Here is a 20,307-nt window from a genome sequence, read left to right on the forward strand (position 1 = left end):
CAGCAAAATTTATTTTAATCATCTATCAGCTGACAATTAAATCAAGTCCTCTTTCGATATTGTTGAAAGCAAAGAACTAAAAAACCACCCAACCTGCCAAAGGACTTGTTACCCACTTGTTAGAATATTCCATTTCCTGATTTCTGATGGTATCAAAAAGGCTTTAATTATTATTTACTAATAATCATATCAGTACCTCTTACAGGGGTTATTCTTTTAAAGGAACTTTACTTGACCTAACAGAAAAGGTTGGAGTAATCAAAGCATTGTCAATTTCTATACATCAATGCCAACATTAATCTTTTAATAAAATGATCTTACCACATGCTTTAGAGATGTTTTCATTAAATCTTTAAAGCCACAGATTTAGTTCATTTAATTTAAAAAATGCCCATCATATGATCTAATTAGCAAAACCAGTCCCCACTATCAAAACAATTGGCCAAATCAGACTTATTTTCATTGGTAAAAGTATGACTTCATTTTTCATTTTAAATAAATGTATGACTATGTATCCCAGTGACATCCATCCTGCTCCTGTACTTAAAACATCTGAATGCCCCTGATTATAATTCTATATTTCACTCTTATTAGAAGTATGTAAGAGAGGTAAATTCAGAAAGCCTTACAATGGATTTAAGTTTCCCAGATTAAAGAAATGCCAAAGAACGTTCAAACTACCACGCAAGTGCGCTTATTTCACATGCTAGCAAGGTCATGCACAAAATCCTTCAAGCTAGACTTCAACAGTATGTGAGCCAAGAACTTCCAGATGTACAAGCTGGGTTTAGAAAAGGCAGAGGAACCAGAGATCAAATTGCCAACATTTGTTGGATCATAGAGAAAGCAAGAGAATTCCAGAAAACATCTACTTCTGCTTTACTAAGAGACTATGCTAAAGCTTTTGACTGTGTGGAGTACAACAAACTGTGGAAAATTCTTAAAGAGATGGGAATCAGACCACCTTACCTGTCTCCTGAAAAATCTGTACGCAGGTCAAGAAGCAACTGTTGGAACCGGACATGGAACAACGGACTACTTCAAAATTGGGAAAGGAGTATATTGTCAAGGCTGTATACTGACATGGATGTATATTGTCACTGCAGAGCAGACACTCTGGAACAAGTTTAAAATTGGACAGTTTGAATAATTTCAGACAGGCTTTGGGCTATAGAAATGGTCCTCTAAGTCCTGGCTCTGGAGTGATTTCAGTTCAGTTGCTCAGTCATGTCCAACTCCTTGCAACCCCATGGACTGCAGCAAGCCAGGCCTCCCTGTCCATCACCAACTCCCCGAGCTTACTCAAACTCATGTCCATCAAGCTGGTGATGCCATCCAACTATCTTATCCTCTGTAGTCCCCTTCTCCTCCTGCCTTCAATCTTTTCTAGCATTAGGGTCTTTCTCAATGAGTCAGTTCTTCAGGTGGCCAAAGTACGGGAGTTTCAGCTTCAGCATCAGTCCTTCCAATGAATATTCAGAGTTGATTTCCTTTAGGATGGATTGGTTGGATCTCCTTGCAGTCCAAGGGTCTCTCAAGAGTCTTCTCCAATATCCACAGTTCAAAAGCATCAATTCTTCGGTGCTCAGCTTTCTTTATAGTTCAAATCTCACATCCATCCATGACTACTGGAAAAACCATAGCTTTGACTAGACAGACTTTTGGTGGCAAAATAATGTCTCTGGTTTTTAATATGCTGTCTAGGTTGGTCACAGCTTTTCTTCCAAGGAGCAAGTGTCTTTTAATTTCATGGCTGTGGTCACCACCTGCAGTGATTTTGGAGCCCCCAAAAATAAAGTCTCTCACTGTTTCCATTGTTTCCCCATCTATTTGCCATAAAGTGATGGGACCAGATGCCATGATCTTAGTTTTCTGAATGTCTAGTTTTAAGCCAACTTTTTCACTCTGCTTTCACTTTCATCAAGAGGCTCTTTAGTTCTTCTTCACTTTCTGCCATAAGGGTGGTGTCATCTGCATATCTGAGGTTATTGATATTTCTCCCAGCAATCTTGATTCCAGCTTGTGCTTCATCCAGCCTGGCATTTTGCATGATGTACTCTGCATAGAAGTTAAATAAGCAGGGTGACAATATGCAGCCTTGAGGTACTCCTTTTCCTAACTGGAACCAGTCTGTTGTTCCATGTCCAGTTCTACTTGTTGCTTCTTGACTTGCATACAGATTTCTCAGGAGGCAGGTCAGGTGGTCTGGTATTCCCATCTCTTTAAGAATTTTCCATAGTTTGTTGTGATCCACACAGTGGATTTAGGGCTGGGGAAATATTGGCTGGTGTGTGAATTAGATGAAAGGAGGCTGGGGATAAAGGTCTTGGATTGGCTGATCTGCACATGAAAGAGCAAGTTGTTCGCTATCTCCAGGAATTAAACTAGTACTGGGAGGGGCAGCTCTCTGCAGCCAGCAAGGCTCCTAGCATGTCAAAGCATCATAAAATACAGAAAATAAAATCTGCCTCCCTTCTCACAGCAAGCTTCCGTGGACTGGATCCATGATTTTTATTAGCAAAATATTAGGTGTTGACACTGCCTAGTATATTAGGTCTACATATTAGGAAAGAGGTCTGATTTTTATTTGACAAAAGATCACCAAATACTTGTTGTGTGCTAAGTGATATGGATACAATGGTGAACAAGACATATGACATGGTCCCTGCCCTCTCAAAAGCTACAGCCTAGTAGAAAATACTATGGACTGCATGAGGAAATATTATATACTATATTAGACCTCATATAGTATATAATAATACCTGACTATTCTTAACTGATAGGAAAGTGATAAGAAGTGATGGAAAGATAATGACAAATTCCGTCACCCAGGGACACTCAGGAATCAGGATCCTGAAAAAAATACAAACTAAAAAGTAAACAGTATATCTATTATTCTTTAATTCTTTGTTCCACTCTTGGCAAAAGAGTCCACTGCAATCAACACAGAAGGGAAAAGATGAACCTGTCCCATTTCGCCTTGTACCTCTGGTATCTAGCCCTGATCTGGCCAATTCTCTAAGGAGACATCCTGAGAGTAGCCACCCTGGCTCTTCCCCAGTCTTAATTTTCCTGGATTGAAGGGTTTCATTGATGCATCAGGACCTGTGGCTCTACTATCTCCAGGGATTCAGCTAGGTTATGAGATGGGTCCTGTTTTCAAAATGTTTCCTATCAACAAACCAGGAAGAAGCTTCTGGTCCTTTTCAGGCAGTCACATCACAGCTAACTAAAAATACTACTTTAGATCTAGGTGTCTGCTTGGGAGAACAGCTCTGGGATGTTTTTGATTTGAGGGCATGGCCTCAGATTACACAGAAAAATTAACTAGGAATTTCAGGGCATACATGTCAGCTGTCTACTGGAATGAAGCTTAACAATGACTAGGATGTTTGGAATGTAAGAAATTGATGATTTAAATGTCTTATTTCCATGCCATAGTTCATCTTTTCTTCACTTCACTTTTTCTTTCCAATACAACAGTGGTTCTTAAAATGTGGTCTGGGAATTCCTGGGTCCTTGTGCCCTTTTTACGGGGGGTGGGTCACAAGATTAAACTACTTCATAATAATATTAAGAAGATGTCTGCCTTTCTCACTCTCATTTCTCAGAGGTACAGACTGCAAGCCTGACAGTTTCCCAGAATTTACAGACTTTTCTTAAGAGCTTGAGCGAGAACGTACGTGATTTTTTAATATTCTGTGTTAGTACTTGGAAGAGCTGCTTAATTCAGTGAAGCAGTATTTCCCAAATGATCAATGTAGGATGCTACAAATCATTCAAGAATTAAATATCTATGGTGTAAAATACAACAAAGGATTTTAATGTAACAGTACCAAGTTACTGATACAGTTTCAGCTTCCACATTGCAACTAACCATTTAAAAACCTACTCTTATCCAATTTTGGAACAGCATCAAAGAAGAATATTCACAATTATCTGAAAAGGTTATTAAAATATTCCTTTTCCAACTATATCTGTATGAAAACAGATTTTCTTTAAATACTTCAACCAAAAGGAATATTGCAACAGACTGAATGAAGGTATGCTATTCCAGCCATCTCCCATTAAACCACAGATTAAAGAGATTTGCAAAGATGTAAACAGGACCATTTTTTTCTATTAAATTTTTTTGATCTGGAAAACAGTTAATTTTTTCAAAAATATGTATGATTTGTGTTAAACACAGTAGGTCTATCATTACCATTTTTTCCAATAAATCAGTAAATGAACATTATAAAGTTTCTTAATTATTATTTCTAATACAATAAATTAAAAAATCTCTTTGGGGTCCCCAATAATTTTTTAAAGATATGAAGACCAAAATGTCTGAGAACTGCTGCAGCAGAATAATTAAAATACTTTGCAAAAGGGACTTTATAAACTCACCTAAAGCCTAAAAACATAGCAATAATTTTATGTTTCAAGAGGATCTCAAACTAACACTGGAAATCAACTGTATTCCAACAAAATTAATTAAAAAAAAAAAAATAGCAGCTCTCAGCGATCTGCAGTACAGGCCACTGATGTTCACTTGAACTGTGTGGTGGGAAAACCAAAGTCACCTTCACTGTTAAGCCAACCTAACAGATGACCACGTATGTGTGGAGGTGAGTGGGGAAGGGATGGCTAGAGACTGTAGTACAAAGCTTATAGTCAGAATGACCTGGTTCAAATCTCGACTCCAACACCTACTAGCTATATAACCTTAGATAAAAGAGTTAATCTCTCTAGGCCTCAACCATTTTTCCAGATAAATCAGAGAAACTGCAGGAGAGTCCTAGGACAAAGAATATCACTGCCGTGCAGTTTCTAAGGAAGTCTTGGCAGTCAGCCGTGGCCTCAAGGAATCCACAGTTTTTTCCGATGGGGAAATGAGAAGAAGTGACTATTTTCATGCAAAGCAGGACATCTCAGAAGCCCAGCTTTATTTTTTGAGCTAGGGAGCAATCAGTGCAACTCTGTGCTGAAGCCTATAGATTAATCAGAGCCCATTCAATAGCGAAGTGTTAAGGGCACTAAGGTATTTATTAACAAGCTTAGGATGGCTCTCAAGGCAAGGGTTGCATTACAACAAAGCTACAATCACACTTTGCCTCAAAAGAGGCTGAATTAGGGGAAAGGTGAGGTGAAGGTGAGACAGAGATGGTTCCAGGTCATAAAGAAGTTCCAGAAGGGGTTAAATCAGTTTTACAAAAGTACTTCATTCATTTTTCCAACAAATCTCTGAAGGTACACAGAAGTAGGCCTTAATTTTAGGACTTTATGTGAGAGAGGACAGGATATGAAGATGAGTAAATATAAAACCCCACACAGAGTAAACAGCAACACACAAAGAGGGACATATAAAACACAATGGAAAGATGAAATGGTAATTTCTAACTGGGGGTAGGATGGGGGCAGGTCAGGGACGGTTTCTTGGGAGAAGGATGTGAACAGTAAGTATAATGTGGACATTCACAAATGGAAAAAACAGGGCTTCTTAGAGAGGCTGTTTCTGGAGCAAAACAGAGGGTAGAAAAGAAGCATCATGTATGAGAAACATCTAATAGTTCTCTCTGGTGTGAGTACAGAGTGCTTGACGGGGCACAGGGACTGGAGACCATAAAAGGGAAGCCGAGTCCCGGGAAGCAGAGTGCTGTGAATTCAGTGCTGAAGGGCTGGGGCTTCTTTAGTAAACAGGCTGAACCTGATTAGGGGGAATTCCCTCTCCCAATCTTCTTAATAACTGTTTTAAGCTGTCACTATTTTCTTCACCCTCCTGACTCAACCTCTCATTCCCTTCGATAAGATTTTAAATTTCAATCATTATTGAACATGAGACTGTCAGGGGTCATCTTTCTCCATTTCTTACTCCCCATCCACAAACTTATCCACACACACACATATTGCCGTATGTATTTTTTTTGGGGGGAGGACAAGGTGCCCCTTTCCTGTTCAAGGCTACACCTATTCTCACATCTCCCAAGACTGTTCTATTTTCTTTTCTATTCTACTGTACTCCATTCTACTTCCGTCTCCCCTTCTTCTGGGTCTCCCCCCCATAACAGATTATAAAAATGCTTATTTTCACCCACATTCTTTACAAAAGTTTGAATAGAAAGTCTCTTCCCATTCAATATGGCATCCACCCTTACCCTGGACTGAAATCTGTCTTTTGAGCTCTCAAGGACTTCTGGTGCCAAATCTAACAGACATTTGCAGTTCTGATCTCATGATGCATCTCTGTTAAGCTTCGATCCACTGGTCGCCCCCCTCCCTCTCCTACCCTGTGCTCTCCAGTCCTCACTGCACTCTTGGTTCTCTTAGCAGCCCTCGTGACCCACATCCACTTGTTTTCCTCTGTGAGGTCCATCTCCGAAGCCCGTGAACACCGGTGTCACATTGCATGTCACTGTCCTTCCGCCTGACACAATCTCTCCAAGTCGTCTCAGCCAGTCTCTTGGTTTCAACCACTGTCTCTCAGCTCAGGACATCTTCCCTGAGCTATCATTTGACTATCCATGTGTCCAAATTGGTTTCCCAACAAATAATTAATATTTGGGATGTCCAAACTGGAACCTACTTTTCTTCCAAACCTGGAATGTTCTTTCTTTTGTCTTCCTGCTCCCTCACCACCACACACGTTCATTACCTGACTAACCCCTGTTTATCCTTTATTGACTTTCCCCAGAAAATCTTTGCTGAAGCTCCAGGCTGGGATAGATCTGTGCCTTCTAAAACACGTCTGTGTATTTCAACTATGGAACAATACCATCAGTCCTATCACGAAAATAGTTTTTTTGGTGTATCTGGCTACCCTACTATACTGTAAGCTCCCTAGGGCAGACATGGTGTTCTAACCACCTTTCAATCTCTAGGACCTAGCACAATCCTTGACACATGGCAGGCACTCTATAAATGCTTGGTAATGAATAACCAGAGATATGTTTTAGAAAATGATTGGCTGACAATATAGAAAACATGAAAGAGAGAGAGAGAGAGAGAGACAGACCAGAGGGAAAGAAGCTGTACTGGATAACTGCAGTAGAACAAAGTAATATAAAGTCTGAACTAAAGTAGGGTTAATAGGAACAAAAAGAAGAGGGTGGACATGAGAGATTTTGCTGTGATAAACGAACTGGACTAGCAGAGGACTGAACCAGGATATGAGGGAGGTAAGGGAGAGGCACCATGAATCATCTCTGAGAAACAAGAAAAGACTCTGGCTGCACTGCCATAATCAGGAACTGCAATCTCTTCTATACCTTACAAACTTTCTTTAAAATGGGGCATTAAGTAGCTTAAGAATTGGATTTTGGTGGTGTTCTTTGAAGTCCAAAAATATATATCATATCATGAAATGTATAGTAATACAATGCTCAATAATTATCCATAAGTCCTCTCCCCTCTCTCTCTCTTAGCTTCCCAATTTAACAAAGTTGGGTAAAACTAGAGGCTTTTAATCTACCATAGGCTAATTTATCAGCATGACATTATAAATCTAGAATAATTAATTACCAGAACTTGCCACACTCAAATAAGGTGACCTAAAGAGTTTCATGACTTTTTTTTAACCTAAAATTACATACAACTCTTAAACAAAGGTATTTGATCTGAATTCTGAAGTTCAGATGCTAAGAAAAGTTCTTCATGATGTTTTAGAGCGGTGGTCTCCAACCTTTTGGCACCAGGGACCAGTTTCATGCAAGACACTTTCCCACAGATCGGGGTAGGCGTGGGTTTGAGGATGATTCAAGCATTTCACATTTGTTGTGTACTTCACATCAGCTCCACCTCAGATCGTCAGGCATTAGGTCCCAGAGGTTGGGGACCTGTGCTTTGGAATACAAGGCCTGCTGGAGTGACACAGACTTTCCTGCTGCAGTAAGTTTGCCAAAGGTGACCAGGTTGTCCTGGGTGAGATTTAGAGCAGAGAAGGCAGCCTTTATACCCAAGTAGCACTTCTTCCTAGAGGAAAACAAAGTGGGGTGTGGAAGTGGCCTGAGGATGCAGGGATGGGACTGGAAAATGTAAACCCAGTGGGGAATATGAGAATCAAGTAAAATTAGGAAACCTAGAATTTCTTAGGCTTCTGTGACCCAGCACCAACAGTTTACCTGATTCATGATGGAAAACTTCCTCCCTATTCTGTTGTCTGGGAGCCGAAAGCCCTTCCTCCTCATACCATCTTCTGATTCTGACTTGAACACCTTCTCAGGATCCCCCTTCTCCTCTCCTTCAGAGAGCTCCTTTTGCTTCCTCTTTTTTCTCCGGTTCCGTCTCTCCTTGGCACTCTTGGAACTCAGTTTAGAGATTTCAGATGAGCTCCGGGGAGAGCCTGCCCCGTCTTCACCTTCTTCCTCTATGGCATCTTCTGAGACAGTTCCTGCTGAAGTGGCCATCGCCGCCGCCTAGGAAAGTAAAATTTCACAGCAACAGACCAGATCGGAAGCAATTAACTAGAGCCACACAAAGCTAAGCAAGTGGTGGAGATCACTTCCTTCCTTTCCCAAAGACAGGGAAAAAAGGAGGAAGGAAAACAAGTCTGTCAGAGGACACTGTGGTGGCGGCCTGGTATCTCCATTTCCTAGCTAAATTTGTATGGTGGCACACAGCCCTGCATAATCAGAGCGGAACTTCATGGTGAGAGCTTTGGGACTTACTCTGTTTAGTATATAAGACAAGAACTTGGCTGCCACCTTGATACCAAATCATCTTTTTTTGGGCAACTCTGAAAATCAATACTATATATTATGGCCCCAACAATGTAAAAAATACATGTATAATTGGATAAAAATTAAAAAGTAAAGTGTTATCAGTGATAAGAAAACAGACTCTGTATGATTTCAATACCTTTATACCACGAAATTTTTGCACTTTGTTTTATGACCCAGGATACAGTCCCATGTCTCCCAGTTTATAGTCCATGGGAACGTGAATAGAATTTGCATCCTGTTGTTGAGTGAAAATTATATAAACCTTAATTATGTTGAATTAGTTCATAGTGCTTTCCAGGTCTACTGTATCTTTCTACTTTCCTATCTGTTTGTTCTATTAATTTTTGAAAGTTTGATATTGAAACTCTAACTAAAAATCTTAATTTATCTATTTAAAAATAACTGTAATGTACAGTGGAACTATATGTAATTTTGTTCGGTATTTTCCAAGTCTCCTGTAAATATCACCATACTTTCATAATTTTTTCTTAAAAAAGTAAGATGTTAGGGTATTAGTAGAATCACAAGTTTCTTTTTTAAATTTTACTTCAATATTTAACTTGTATCTTCTTTTCAGGACTCGTTATGAACACAGACAATCTCTGAAGGAGATCCTAATGTTTCCCCCAACAAAAACACCTATGCTTACATGATGTATTATATAAACTGCTCTGGTCATTTTTTTTTTCCTCTCTCCAGCTATCACAGGAGTTGTGCACTGAACGGTCGAGAGATTCAACAGAAGATCACATTCACAAACAATTTGGCCATTAAGACAAATGTAACAATTGGACTGACCATCTGCAGTTGTTATTTGGGTTATTTCAATCAGATCAATGACTTCTGTTAGACAGTGTGCCTAAAAAGATCAACTGGAGTGGCAATCAGATGGGGCCTTAGTCACCATGATCTGGCAGGAAGGACTACGGCAAAGAGTTGATCACCAACCTGTGCTTCTTCCTGTTGCTTCTTAAGTTGCTCTAACATTGCTTTGAATTCAGCCTCTTTCTGCTCTGCTTCCTCCAGTGTTGCCTGATTCTGCTCTTCATAAGCCATGGCCACCACAGCCAGGATCAAGTTCACCAGATAGAAAGAACCCACAAAGATGACCAAGACGAAGAAGATCATGTACGTTTTCCCAGCTGCTCGTAAGGTCTGTAAAGACAAAAACCACTTCTTAAGTTGCTTGCATCAAACGAATCAGGCTGAAAACAACTCATGGGCTGATGTTCCTCTGCAGAGGCAGTACTGCACGTTGAACAGGACCAGACTTTCTTGTGTGGAACTTCTTCACACTGCAGACACTCAGCATCCCTAGCTGCCAAATGGCCTCCCCTACCCCAGACTCACAGGAAATGTCAGTAGTACCTCCTATTCACTGTGGCAAAAAAAAAAAAAAAATCCTCTTCCATTCCAAATACTCCTAATACACTCCTTCCATAGAAAAATGCTTACTTTTTTAAAAGGAAAAATTGCTCTGAGCTAAGAATTACATTTGACTTTGTCAGCTGGTTTTAAAACAAGTGTGAGGAAATGAAAACAAAGACCTCAGGTCACTTATATACTGGTCTTCAAAGAGCATTTACAGAAATCTCATCTTTGGAATCAGGTCCAACTCATAAAAAGTCCCTATCTTAAGTGACATCCTTCCTTAGCCTTTTGCAATAGGATGAGTTTTTAAAGAGGGATATAATGTAAAGGATGTGGGGGTGGGGTAGGGGAGAAAAAGGAAAGAGGATCCTAAGATTATTCCTTTCACTAGCACCAAAAGACATCAAAGAACAACTGGGTTTTAGGTTATATGCATATACACAGGACCCATTATCACTTAGTTTTCATTTTTATTCTTCTCAACCACAAATATTTCATGGAACTTAGCATCAGTTACAAATATTTCGTGGGAATACTAGGCTGTACAACAGAAAGGAAGGATTTCAGGAACTCCTAATAAGAAACTTTCATTGGAAAAAAAAAAGTTGGTTCACTTAAAGGGTTTCCTTCATGCCTGAGGGGTTCACAATTCTTATTATCAAACTAACTAGCATTATCAAAGGCTTAGAGTCAAATGTAAAACAATGCGTTATCGGAGAATTTCTAAGTTGAAAGACCCTCAGCAGTCATCTAGACTAACTTCTCCATCACACCCAGCAAAATTAAATGACTTGTCCAGAGTCACCAAAGCAGGCCGACAGAATGGCAGTGACCATTAAAAAAAAAAAAAAATTTGTCACAGTGTTCTTGAACAAATACAACTGTGTTATAAATCTCAAAATGTTGACATATTTAGGCTCCAAGATCCTTGTGGATAAAATCTCTTCTTTATAATGTCTACCAAAGTGCCTTACACAACATGTTTAAAGAAGCCCTAAGCCCAAACATCCAAAAGGAGAAATACTGAAGATGGTCTGCTGAAATAGGAAGGACAGAGACAGCAGATTCCCAGGCCAGGCAAGAGGCTCCCAAGTCTGTGAGCGTCTACAGCTATACATGATGAGCATTAAAGAAACTGGGCCAAGAGCTGGGAGAATTCATTTAATTTTGTAAACCAGCTGACTCTGAGAAATATCACCCAAAGATTCTGTATGTCTTCACCAAAGGTCTCTTACACAGAATGTCCCCAAACCCCACATATTGTTATGTAAATTCCATCACCAAAAAACATGGTATTACTTACTAATTGATACAAGTTTTCCCAGTAGTCCTGGGTCATAAGGCGAAATAATGCCAAGAAGGCCCAGCTGAAAGTGTCAAAGCTCGTGTAACCATAGTTGGGGTTCCTTCCTGCCTTCATACACTGGTATCCCTCTGGACATTGCCTGAGGAAAGAAAAGGAAGCACCGGGCTTTTCAGCGTAATCCTACCCGGTCATCAGCTGGAAGTCATCTCTATGACCTTGCAGATGATAAACAGCCATCCATAGAGACTATGCCAACAAACAGGAATTTTTTAAAAAGAAGAGGAAAGAAACAAAGTAGCCAGGTGAATTTTTCAAAAATGATGTCCTGGGGACAGTCTAGGATCAGAATCACCTTAAAAATGCGGATACCTATGTCCTAGACAAGACTTAGGAATAAAAACTCTGCATATGGGATCCATGAATTGGCATTTTTAAGGGGCATGTCAGATGATTCTTACGCATGCCAAAATTTGAGAATCGCTGTCCTAGACTCATATCAATGTGCAATTCAACCAAATTTAACTTAGCTACTAACCTAAATGACAAAAGCCTAGACCTTCCTCTTAATCATCTCTATTCTCTTAACACTCACTGTGACAAACTGTATCACACTAGGATTTCAGTGATCTCGGTTATAATAGTTCTTCTGCTTTAAGACTCACCTGATGTTTATTCCAATGTAATTTCTAGTATCTATCAATACTTCAGTATAGAAAGTAAATGGACTTCTAGTTAATATCACTGAACTGTATATGTAAAAATGGTTAAGAGACCAAATTTTATGTTATGTGTATTTTGCCACAATGAAAAAAAGGCGGGGGCGGGGGGGATAATACATTGCAACTCTTTTCCCTCCCACATGCTGTCAGGCCTGGCATATTTGGGGTCAACCTTGGGTGCTAATCTATCATGAAAACAGTGCCCTTACTTGATAACTTTTTGCATTAAGACAGAATGAGGGGAGTCTACAAGAGACAGGCAAGATACCTGGTGTTACAGATCCTACCCTTAGCCTTTTATAACTTTGATCTTGGCTTAAGTCTAAGAGCCACCTTCACCTACTAGTGAAATGTCAACTTTGGATGGGCAAATATAAAACAGAAAGAAAATCTGAGTCAACCAATTTATTGGACCCACTACATGAGCACAAAGAAAGTGAAAATATTGTTCATTTTTGTGTGACACATTATTTCATGGGAGGAGAATAAAATTAAGTGAGCTACTTACCCAGCATCAGAACTGTTCCCACAGAGCAAAGGTTCCAGCATACCAGGAACTATGTAGAAATTTGCTAGAAAAGTTTGAAGAGGCAGGAAATGAATAAGGCAGATTTAAGTGAATGAGAGAATAAGGTTACACTGTTCCTAACTACCCCAGCAGAAACAGTTATTGATTTTAGCTCATATAAATCTTTTCTGACAGCAGTGAAACCTGATAAGAATTCCTTCCCATTAACTATTTTCCTATATGTATTTAACAATGAAAAGTGCTGCCACATGGGCTTTAATGCAATGTTCTTTTCAGACACCCGATTTCTACTTGTATTAATACTTCAGATCTATATGCCACGTTCCAGTACTTGAAACAAAGGGTCTAAAAGAGAGGTTTCTGAGTTCTTTACCCCTTTATACAACTCTACCCTTCTATCCTTATAACTTCTCTTTACCAAAGATAAACTGATCACTAGTAACCATGTCCTAATTTAAATTAGAAGACATGCTTCCCCTTCCTGTTTGTGTCCCTGAAATCCCCTTTGAACACTTTCTTGTGGATACTTACCGGCCTTTATTTCCTCAAGAGTGACTAAGAGTGGTCCTGCTAACTTTCCTCCCTAGTTTCATACAAGTACAGGCAGCGCTAGTGGTAAAGAACCCCCTGCCAATGCGTCTTTAGAGACGCAGGTTCTATCCCTGGGTCAGAAAGACCCCCTGGAGGAGGGTGTGGCAATCCGCTCCATTACTCTTGCCTGGAGAATCCCATGGACAGAGGAGCCTGGTGGGCTATGGCCTATAGCGTCACAAAGAGTCAGACGTCACTGAAGCGACTTTGCACACATGTACACTACTACACCAAATATTCCTAAGAGTAACACCCAAATGCTCTGGTTCCTGAAATGAACTTGTTAAAACTCCTAAACTGTGATAGGATCAAACAGTTATTTGGAGATTACTCGACTCCCTAGATCAGACTGATTGCTAAGGTCTTAGTAATTTTAAGAAACCTAAGTGAACAGTGAAAGTGAAAGTCACTCTGTCGTGTCCTACTCTTTGTGACCCTATGGACTGTACCCCATTAGGCTCCTCTGTCCATGGAATTCTCCAGGAAGAATACTGGAGTGGGAGCCTTTCCCTTCTCCAGGGGATCTTCCCAACCCTGGGGTCAATCCCAGGTCTCCAGCACTGTAGGTGGATTCTTTGCCATCTGAGCTACCAGGGAAGCCCAGGTATACTCTAAATGTTTAAATATCTCAGGGGAAAAAAAGGATTTTTCATCAAGTTTCTAAGCTCGATTTTCCAAAGCAAAAGTTCAGGGGTACGTGTGAGCAAAATATAAAGTTTCACTTATCCTTTTAAAGGGAGAGAAAAGAGAGAAGGGGTGAGAGGGCTGATATTTGCCAGCTTCTGAAGATAATCTGACCTCAAGGAACGGGAAAAAGTTCACAAAGCTCCTCCCAGCAGTCCTGGCCTTTCTTTCTGGCCCAGGCACTTTTGTACAGCCCAGGGGTAGCTCCGTCATTCGCACTGGAGACAGACTTTCTCCCCACTCTTGCAGAGAAAGGGCTACCTACTTTTATTGTTGATGTACTCTTCCCAATCAAAGCCCTTGGTGCCGTTTTCAAGATAGCTCTCGTTGAAGTTGATGGGCCACACCACACACTTGTTTCGCAGGTTTCCCATGAAGAGCTGCAGTCCGATCAAGGCAAAGACACTCAGGCAGAACACTGTCAGGATCATCACGTCTGACAGCTTCTTCACGGACTGAATCAGGGCGCCCACGATGGTCTTCAGGCCTGAGGGGAGAGAACCCCCAGAGTGAGAGTCGCCCCACAGCCCTCCCCACCTCCCCCAACCTGCCCCTCAGCCATGGCTCCTACTCCTCCCCCCAGCACCACCCCTGAAACATGGCCACTTCATCTTTTATACCACGGGAATAACAATGGGTCAGCAATATTATCAATTTTCCCAGGAGCATCAATTTTTAAGTCAATACTTCTGGAAAAGAAAGTCCCTTCTCCAGTATGTGGCTCTTTTATTCCTGGAAGTGCTTTCTTGTCTCTGACTGCTTCTCAGCGACTCAAATGAGTCAAGCTCTTACTTGCCCGGGTGTCTCCACAATTGCTGTTCCCTTTGCCTGGAATGCTTCCTCCATTCTCTTGTCCCTCCTGCCTGCATCCTATTCATCCTCCACTCTCAGCTAAATAGCAATTCCCCCAGAAAGCCTTCTCTGTCTTCACAACTCTTCTCCCTCCTCTACTATTACTATTTTAATAGCACCTATTAGTTTCCTCTGTAGCATTTATCATGGTCATAATTAATTATATCTGTCTTGTTCACAGCTGTATTTGTATGGCTTAGCCCACAGCAGGTACTCAGTAAATATTAGCTGAACAAACAAATGGAAAATCAGGAATAGAGGAGGCATCCAGGTTGGAAAGAGAACTACGGGGAAGTTTCAAAGCCAACAATAAGTGAGAAGGTCCAATAATATTTTCCCAAGAGCTTTGGAAATGCCAATGTATTGAAAAGGTTAATTATTATCAATTCAGTATTTGTGGTTTGTCTTTTCACTAAAAATTACACGTTTTCTGCATCACATATATGTCCTGTTCTCTATAACTGACCTTTTTTCTGTCCTAGATTTTTAAAAAACATATAACCCACTTGAATTGGTGGCTTAAAGGCAAGCCACTGTTTCAAACGTAAATCTGCAGGCAGATTTCTTAACTGCACAGGGAGAGATCAGTGACAGGAGACAAAGTAAAGTATGGTTGTGGGTTCACGACGTTTGGATCAAGACTGAGTCTACATGCGGTTCTCCTGGGCATGCCCACACATCAGCGACCTGTAAGACATGGCCAAGGGAGCACTGAGGACTCCCGGGGGGCCGAAACACCAGGACGGACAGAGGCAGACACAGAGCCTTGACACACAGGTCTCAAGAGGGGGCTTATCCCTAAGTTACTTCTGAAAGCAAGAATATCCAATGAAATTCTACAGAAATCCTAATCCTGGCTCTAAAGTATGAGTCTGGGTAGATAATTACTAATCTTAATCAAACTATACCACTTACTTGTGTGGCCTGAGCAATATACCTAACCTCTTGGGATGTGTATTTTCATCCCTAAAATGGGATGTGAAAGTGAAAGTGAAGTCACCCAGTCGTGTCCGACTCTTAGCGACCCCATGGACTGCAGCCCACCAGGCTCCTCCATCCATGGGATTTTCCAGGCAAGGGTACTAGAGTGGGGTGCCATTGCCTTCTCTGAAAATGGGGAGACTTATAGTTAAATATCATAGGCTGTTGTGAGGGTTAATTAAGCATAACTAATATAAACCCTTAGCACACAGTAAATAACTCAAATGTTAACCACTTTTGTCTGAACCTCAGTTTACTTATCTGTAAAAAGATATTGACAATACCAATCTCGTTGGCTTGTTATGAGGTTTAAATAAGGTAATGAATATTAAATACCAAGTACACTGCCAGGTACTTATATCTTGTTAGCTATCACTGTTATCCACATGTTGCCCTCCTCCAAGAGATATGACTGGGATAATATCACTGAGAGGCTAACCTTGTACGATGGTGATCTAATGGGAGATGTGGACATGACTCTTCTTTTGCTGTATTTTGCAAGTAACCACCTAGAATTTTCAAAGCTAAGCCTGAGAGTGGTAATGGATGAGTGCTTAGCACAAGACCTGGCACAAAGCAGGCACTTACTATGCGTGTGTGTGTGTGTGTGTGTGTGTGTGCATTTAATTGGAGGATAATCACTTTACAATGTTGTGGTGGTCTTGGCCATACAACTAATATATTTTAAAGTTCTTTATTGAAAGAGTAAATGAATATGAAATTTTCTTTTCTCTTACACAGATATCCTGAAAGACGTGGAAGAGAAATTAAAGTAAAAAGAGCCAAGAGTTAGACTGTGGGGACCTGACAGTGTGCAAAGGCCTGTGCTTTCTCACAGAGTGGGCCTTTCCTGGAGGCTGTGGCCACCAAAGGGATTAGGAAGAGCTTGCCTGGGCTCCAGCACATAAGGCATTTCAAGCCTGATTCCTTCTGCTCACAGGACTGAGCAGAAAGAGTACAAGGTAGGAATCAGAAAGCGGGAATTCTGGTCCTGGCTCAGCCTCTGTTTAAGATGCGCTGTGTTTCGGAACAAACTTAAGGTCACCTCCCAGTCTCATTTTCTCACACACCAGACATGGGTAAGCCTAAGAACACCTGGCAGTGGGCAGTGGGCAGTGGGCAGTGGGCAGAGGAGAAGCTAAAAGCCTTTAAAAGTAGGGTAGAGATATTTGTTAGCGATTAAGTGGTTGGAGTTTCAATCTTTTATTCCTAAAGTTCTGGGAAACTGTGTATCATTATCATGCAGTTAGGTAAGAAGGTATTGGTGGTATAAAATAAAAGGCAGCTATAGAGAAGGAAAAATTGTCCCCGTGTTATGGAACTTATTTCAGTAAGTTGCTAAGGAACAGAGAAGTCCTTTGCTACATTTGGTTGGGTTGAAGCAGGTGTATATTCGGTCAATAACTCAGTTCTAGGTCCCTAAAATGACACAGTTACGTTTTCAAAAGGAGTAATTTTTTTTTAAAAGAGTAGTTGATAAATCAGAATGGAAAAGAATATAAAAAGAATGTATATATATGTATACCTGAGTCACTTATGCTTTACATCAGTAATTAACACAATGTTGTAATTCAACTCTACATCAATAAAAAATAAATTAAAAAAAAAAGAGTAGTTGATAGGTCACTGAAGAATGGCTGTAAAGTTTCTTTTCTTGGACTTCTTTATGAAGAACTCATACAGCAATCTCTCTTGAATGGCTCAGACAATCACCTATCTGAACACTTGATGACAGTTTCAAGCCACTTTTTACTTCTATTTTCATGAACTGAGTTGTTAGCTGTTATCTGTATCAGTAACAAGAGGATAAAACTTTAAAACAGTCAAACCAATGCATTTGTGACATTAATTCATTTTTAAAAACATATAATTTGAGCATAAGTCGAATCTGATTTTCCTTGGCTGGGAACTTTTTGGATAGTTCCAAGCCCCATACAACAGGAAATTCTAGGCAATGAGCTCAAACCATCTTCTATTCCATAAGGCCAGGCTCCCAGCAGCCTTGTTTGTCAGAAGCGACCTTCCCTTAGTAATTAGATGTCAGGGTGGACATCTGACCTAAATCTAGATCCTGAATTCCAGGAATTTGGAATGGGGCAAGAGAGAGAAATGGTATGGACCTAACAGAAGCAGAAGATATTAAGAAGAGGTGGCAAGAATACACAGAAGAACTGTACAAAAAATATCTTCACGACCCAGATAATCATGATGGTATGATCACTCACCTAGAGCCTGACATCCTGGAATGTGAAGTCAAGTGGGCCTTAGGAAGCATCACTACGAACAAAGCTAGTGGAGGTGATGGAATTCCAGTGGAGCTATTCCAAATCCTGAAAGATGATGCTGTGAAAGTGCTGCACTCAATATGCCAGCAAAATTGGAAAACTCAGCAGTGCCCACAGGACTGGAAAAGGTCAGTTTTCATTCCAATCCCAAAGAAAGGCAATGCCAAAGAAGGCTCAAACTACCGCACAATTGCACTCAACTCACACACTAGTAAAGTAATGCTCAAAATTCTCCAAGCCAGGCTTCAGCAATACGTGAACCATGATCTTCCAGATGTTCAAGCTGGTTTTAGAAAAAGCAGAGGAACCAGAGATCAAATTGCCAACATCCGATGGATCATCAAAAAAAGCAAGAAAGTTCCAGAAAAACATCTATTTCTGTTTTATTAACTATGCCAAAGCCTTTGACTATGTGGATCACAATAAAATGTGGAAAATTCTGAAAGAGATGGAATACCAGACCACCTGACCTGCCTCTTGAGAAACCTGTATGCAGGTCAGGAAGCAACAGTTAGAACTGGACATGGAACAACAGACTGGTTCCAAATAGGAAAAGGAGTACGTCAAGGCTGTATATTGTCACTCTGCTTATTTAACTTCTATGCAGAGTACATCATGAGAAACGCTGGGCTGGAAGAAGCACAAGCTGGAATCAAGATTGCCGGGAGAAACATCAATAACCTCAGATATGCATCAGATGACATCACCCTTATGGCAGAAAGTGAAGAGGAACTAAAAAGCCTCTTGATGAAAGTGAAAGAGGAGAGTGAAAAAGCTGGCCTAAAGCTCAACATTCAGAAAACGAAGATCATGGCATCTGGTCCCATCACTTCATGGGAAATAGATGGGGAAACAGTGTCAGACTTTATTTTTCTGGGCTCCAAAATCACTACAGATGGTGACTGCAGCCATGAAATTAAAAGATGCTTACTCCTTGGAAGATTAGTTATGACCAACCTAGATAGCATATTGAAAAGCAGAGACATTACTTTGCCAACAAAGGTCCATCTAGTCAAGGCTATGGTTTTTCCAGTGGTCATGTATGGATGTGAGAGTTGGACTGTGAAGAAGGCTGAGTGCCGAAGAACTGATTGTTTTGAACTGTGGTGTTGGAGAAGACTCTTGAGAGTCCCTTGGACTGCAAGGAGATCCAAGCAGTCCATCCTAAAGGAGATCAGTCCTGGGTGTTCATTGGAAGGACTGATGCTAAAGCTGAAACTCCAATACTTTGGCCAAGAGCTGACTCATTGGAAAAGACCCTGATGCTGGGAAAGACTGAGGGCAGGAGAAGAAGGGGACGACAGAGGATGAGATGGCTGGATGGCATCACCGACTCGATGGACGTGAGTTTGAGTGAACTCCGGGAGTTGGTGATGGACAGGGAGGCCTGGCATGCTGCGATTCATGGGGTTGCAAACTGTCAGACACGACTGAGAGACTGAACTGAACGGAACTGAAAGAGAGAGTCCAGTAGCCTTTCAAGTGGTGGGAATGATAATAAATAAATGTGGGAGCTAGGTCGTAGCCATATTCTATCGTTATATTAGGATATGTCTAAGAAGGAAAGGCAGTATGCCTAGACACAGAAAAAGGAAACAGATGCAAGGAGAAGAGAAATATGAAGACAAAGTAGCCCTTGGTGTCTGGGGCTTGCTGGCTCTGTGTTCTGGTTTCACTGGCTTCCAGAAGCCCCAAAACATTCCAGCCTTCAATGTCCTTGAAGGATGTTTGTATCTTTCTACTTGCAACCAGAGATGTTCAACTAAGACACCAACCCTGCATGGAACTCCTCGTTTTTCTGGGGATGGACCTGAACACTCACAATCAGCTGGTTCAACATCTGTTCTCCATAAACCAGAGGCCACTGCTGACGAAATCCATAAACATGAGTCCAGAGGGGTAAAAAATATTTTTCATGTTCTGCTTTGAGGTCTGATCAACAACTTGGTGAAGTTCTTTCAGCTTTCAAGAAGTTTAAAATAGAAGCTTAAGTTGGAAATGGTATTCATAGGGCTACAAAGGAACAAATCTTAAACAAAACTGATCACTAAATAACAGAATGGCCATCCAAAAAGTTTACTCTCTAAGATTCTCATCCAGATTGTTAGGAGAAAATCAGAGGGAGGCAGAGGAAGAAGAAAGGTGATTAGCTTGATGTCTGTGGTAAAGGTAAGCACACAGTGACTCAGCAACATTCAATGCAAACAGTCACTGCATTCACTCAGGCATCAGCCAAGACTCTTCTTCCTTCCATAGGAGTTGATAATTGCAAACGACCATATCTGCAGAC

General features: G+C 40.7%; 1 protein-coding gene across 8 annotated transcripts in view; it reads right to left on the bottom strand.

The window, feature by feature from the left end:
- Positions 1–20,307, bottom strand: part of SCN8A (sodium voltage-gated channel alpha subunit 8) — a 196,904-nt gene that overhangs the window by 65,161 nt on the left and 111,436 nt on the right. For all 8 annotated transcript variants that reach the window (XM_070789069.1, XM_070789066.1, XM_070789068.1 and 5 more), the window contains exons 7-11: positions 14,165–14,386; positions 12,604–12,667; positions 11,374–11,515; positions 9,648–9,854; positions 8,100–8,393 (exon numbers count right to left, since the gene is read on the bottom strand). In XM_070789069.1, coding sequence (XP_070645170.1) covers positions 8,100–8,393; positions 9,648–9,854; positions 11,374–11,515; positions 12,604–12,667; positions 14,165–14,386 — 929 coding nt within the window. The remainder of the gene's footprint in view (positions 1–8,099; positions 8,394–9,647; positions 9,855–11,373; positions 11,516–12,603; positions 12,668–14,164; positions 14,387–20,307) is intronic.

This window comes from Bos indicus, chromosome 5, assembly GCF_029378745.1.
Source record: "Bos indicus isolate NIAB-ARS_2022 breed Sahiwal x Tharparkar chromosome 5, NIAB-ARS_B.indTharparkar_mat_pri_1.0, whole genome shotgun sequence".
Taxonomy (NCBI): Eukaryota; Metazoa; Chordata; class Mammalia; order Artiodactyla; family Bovidae; genus Bos; species Bos indicus.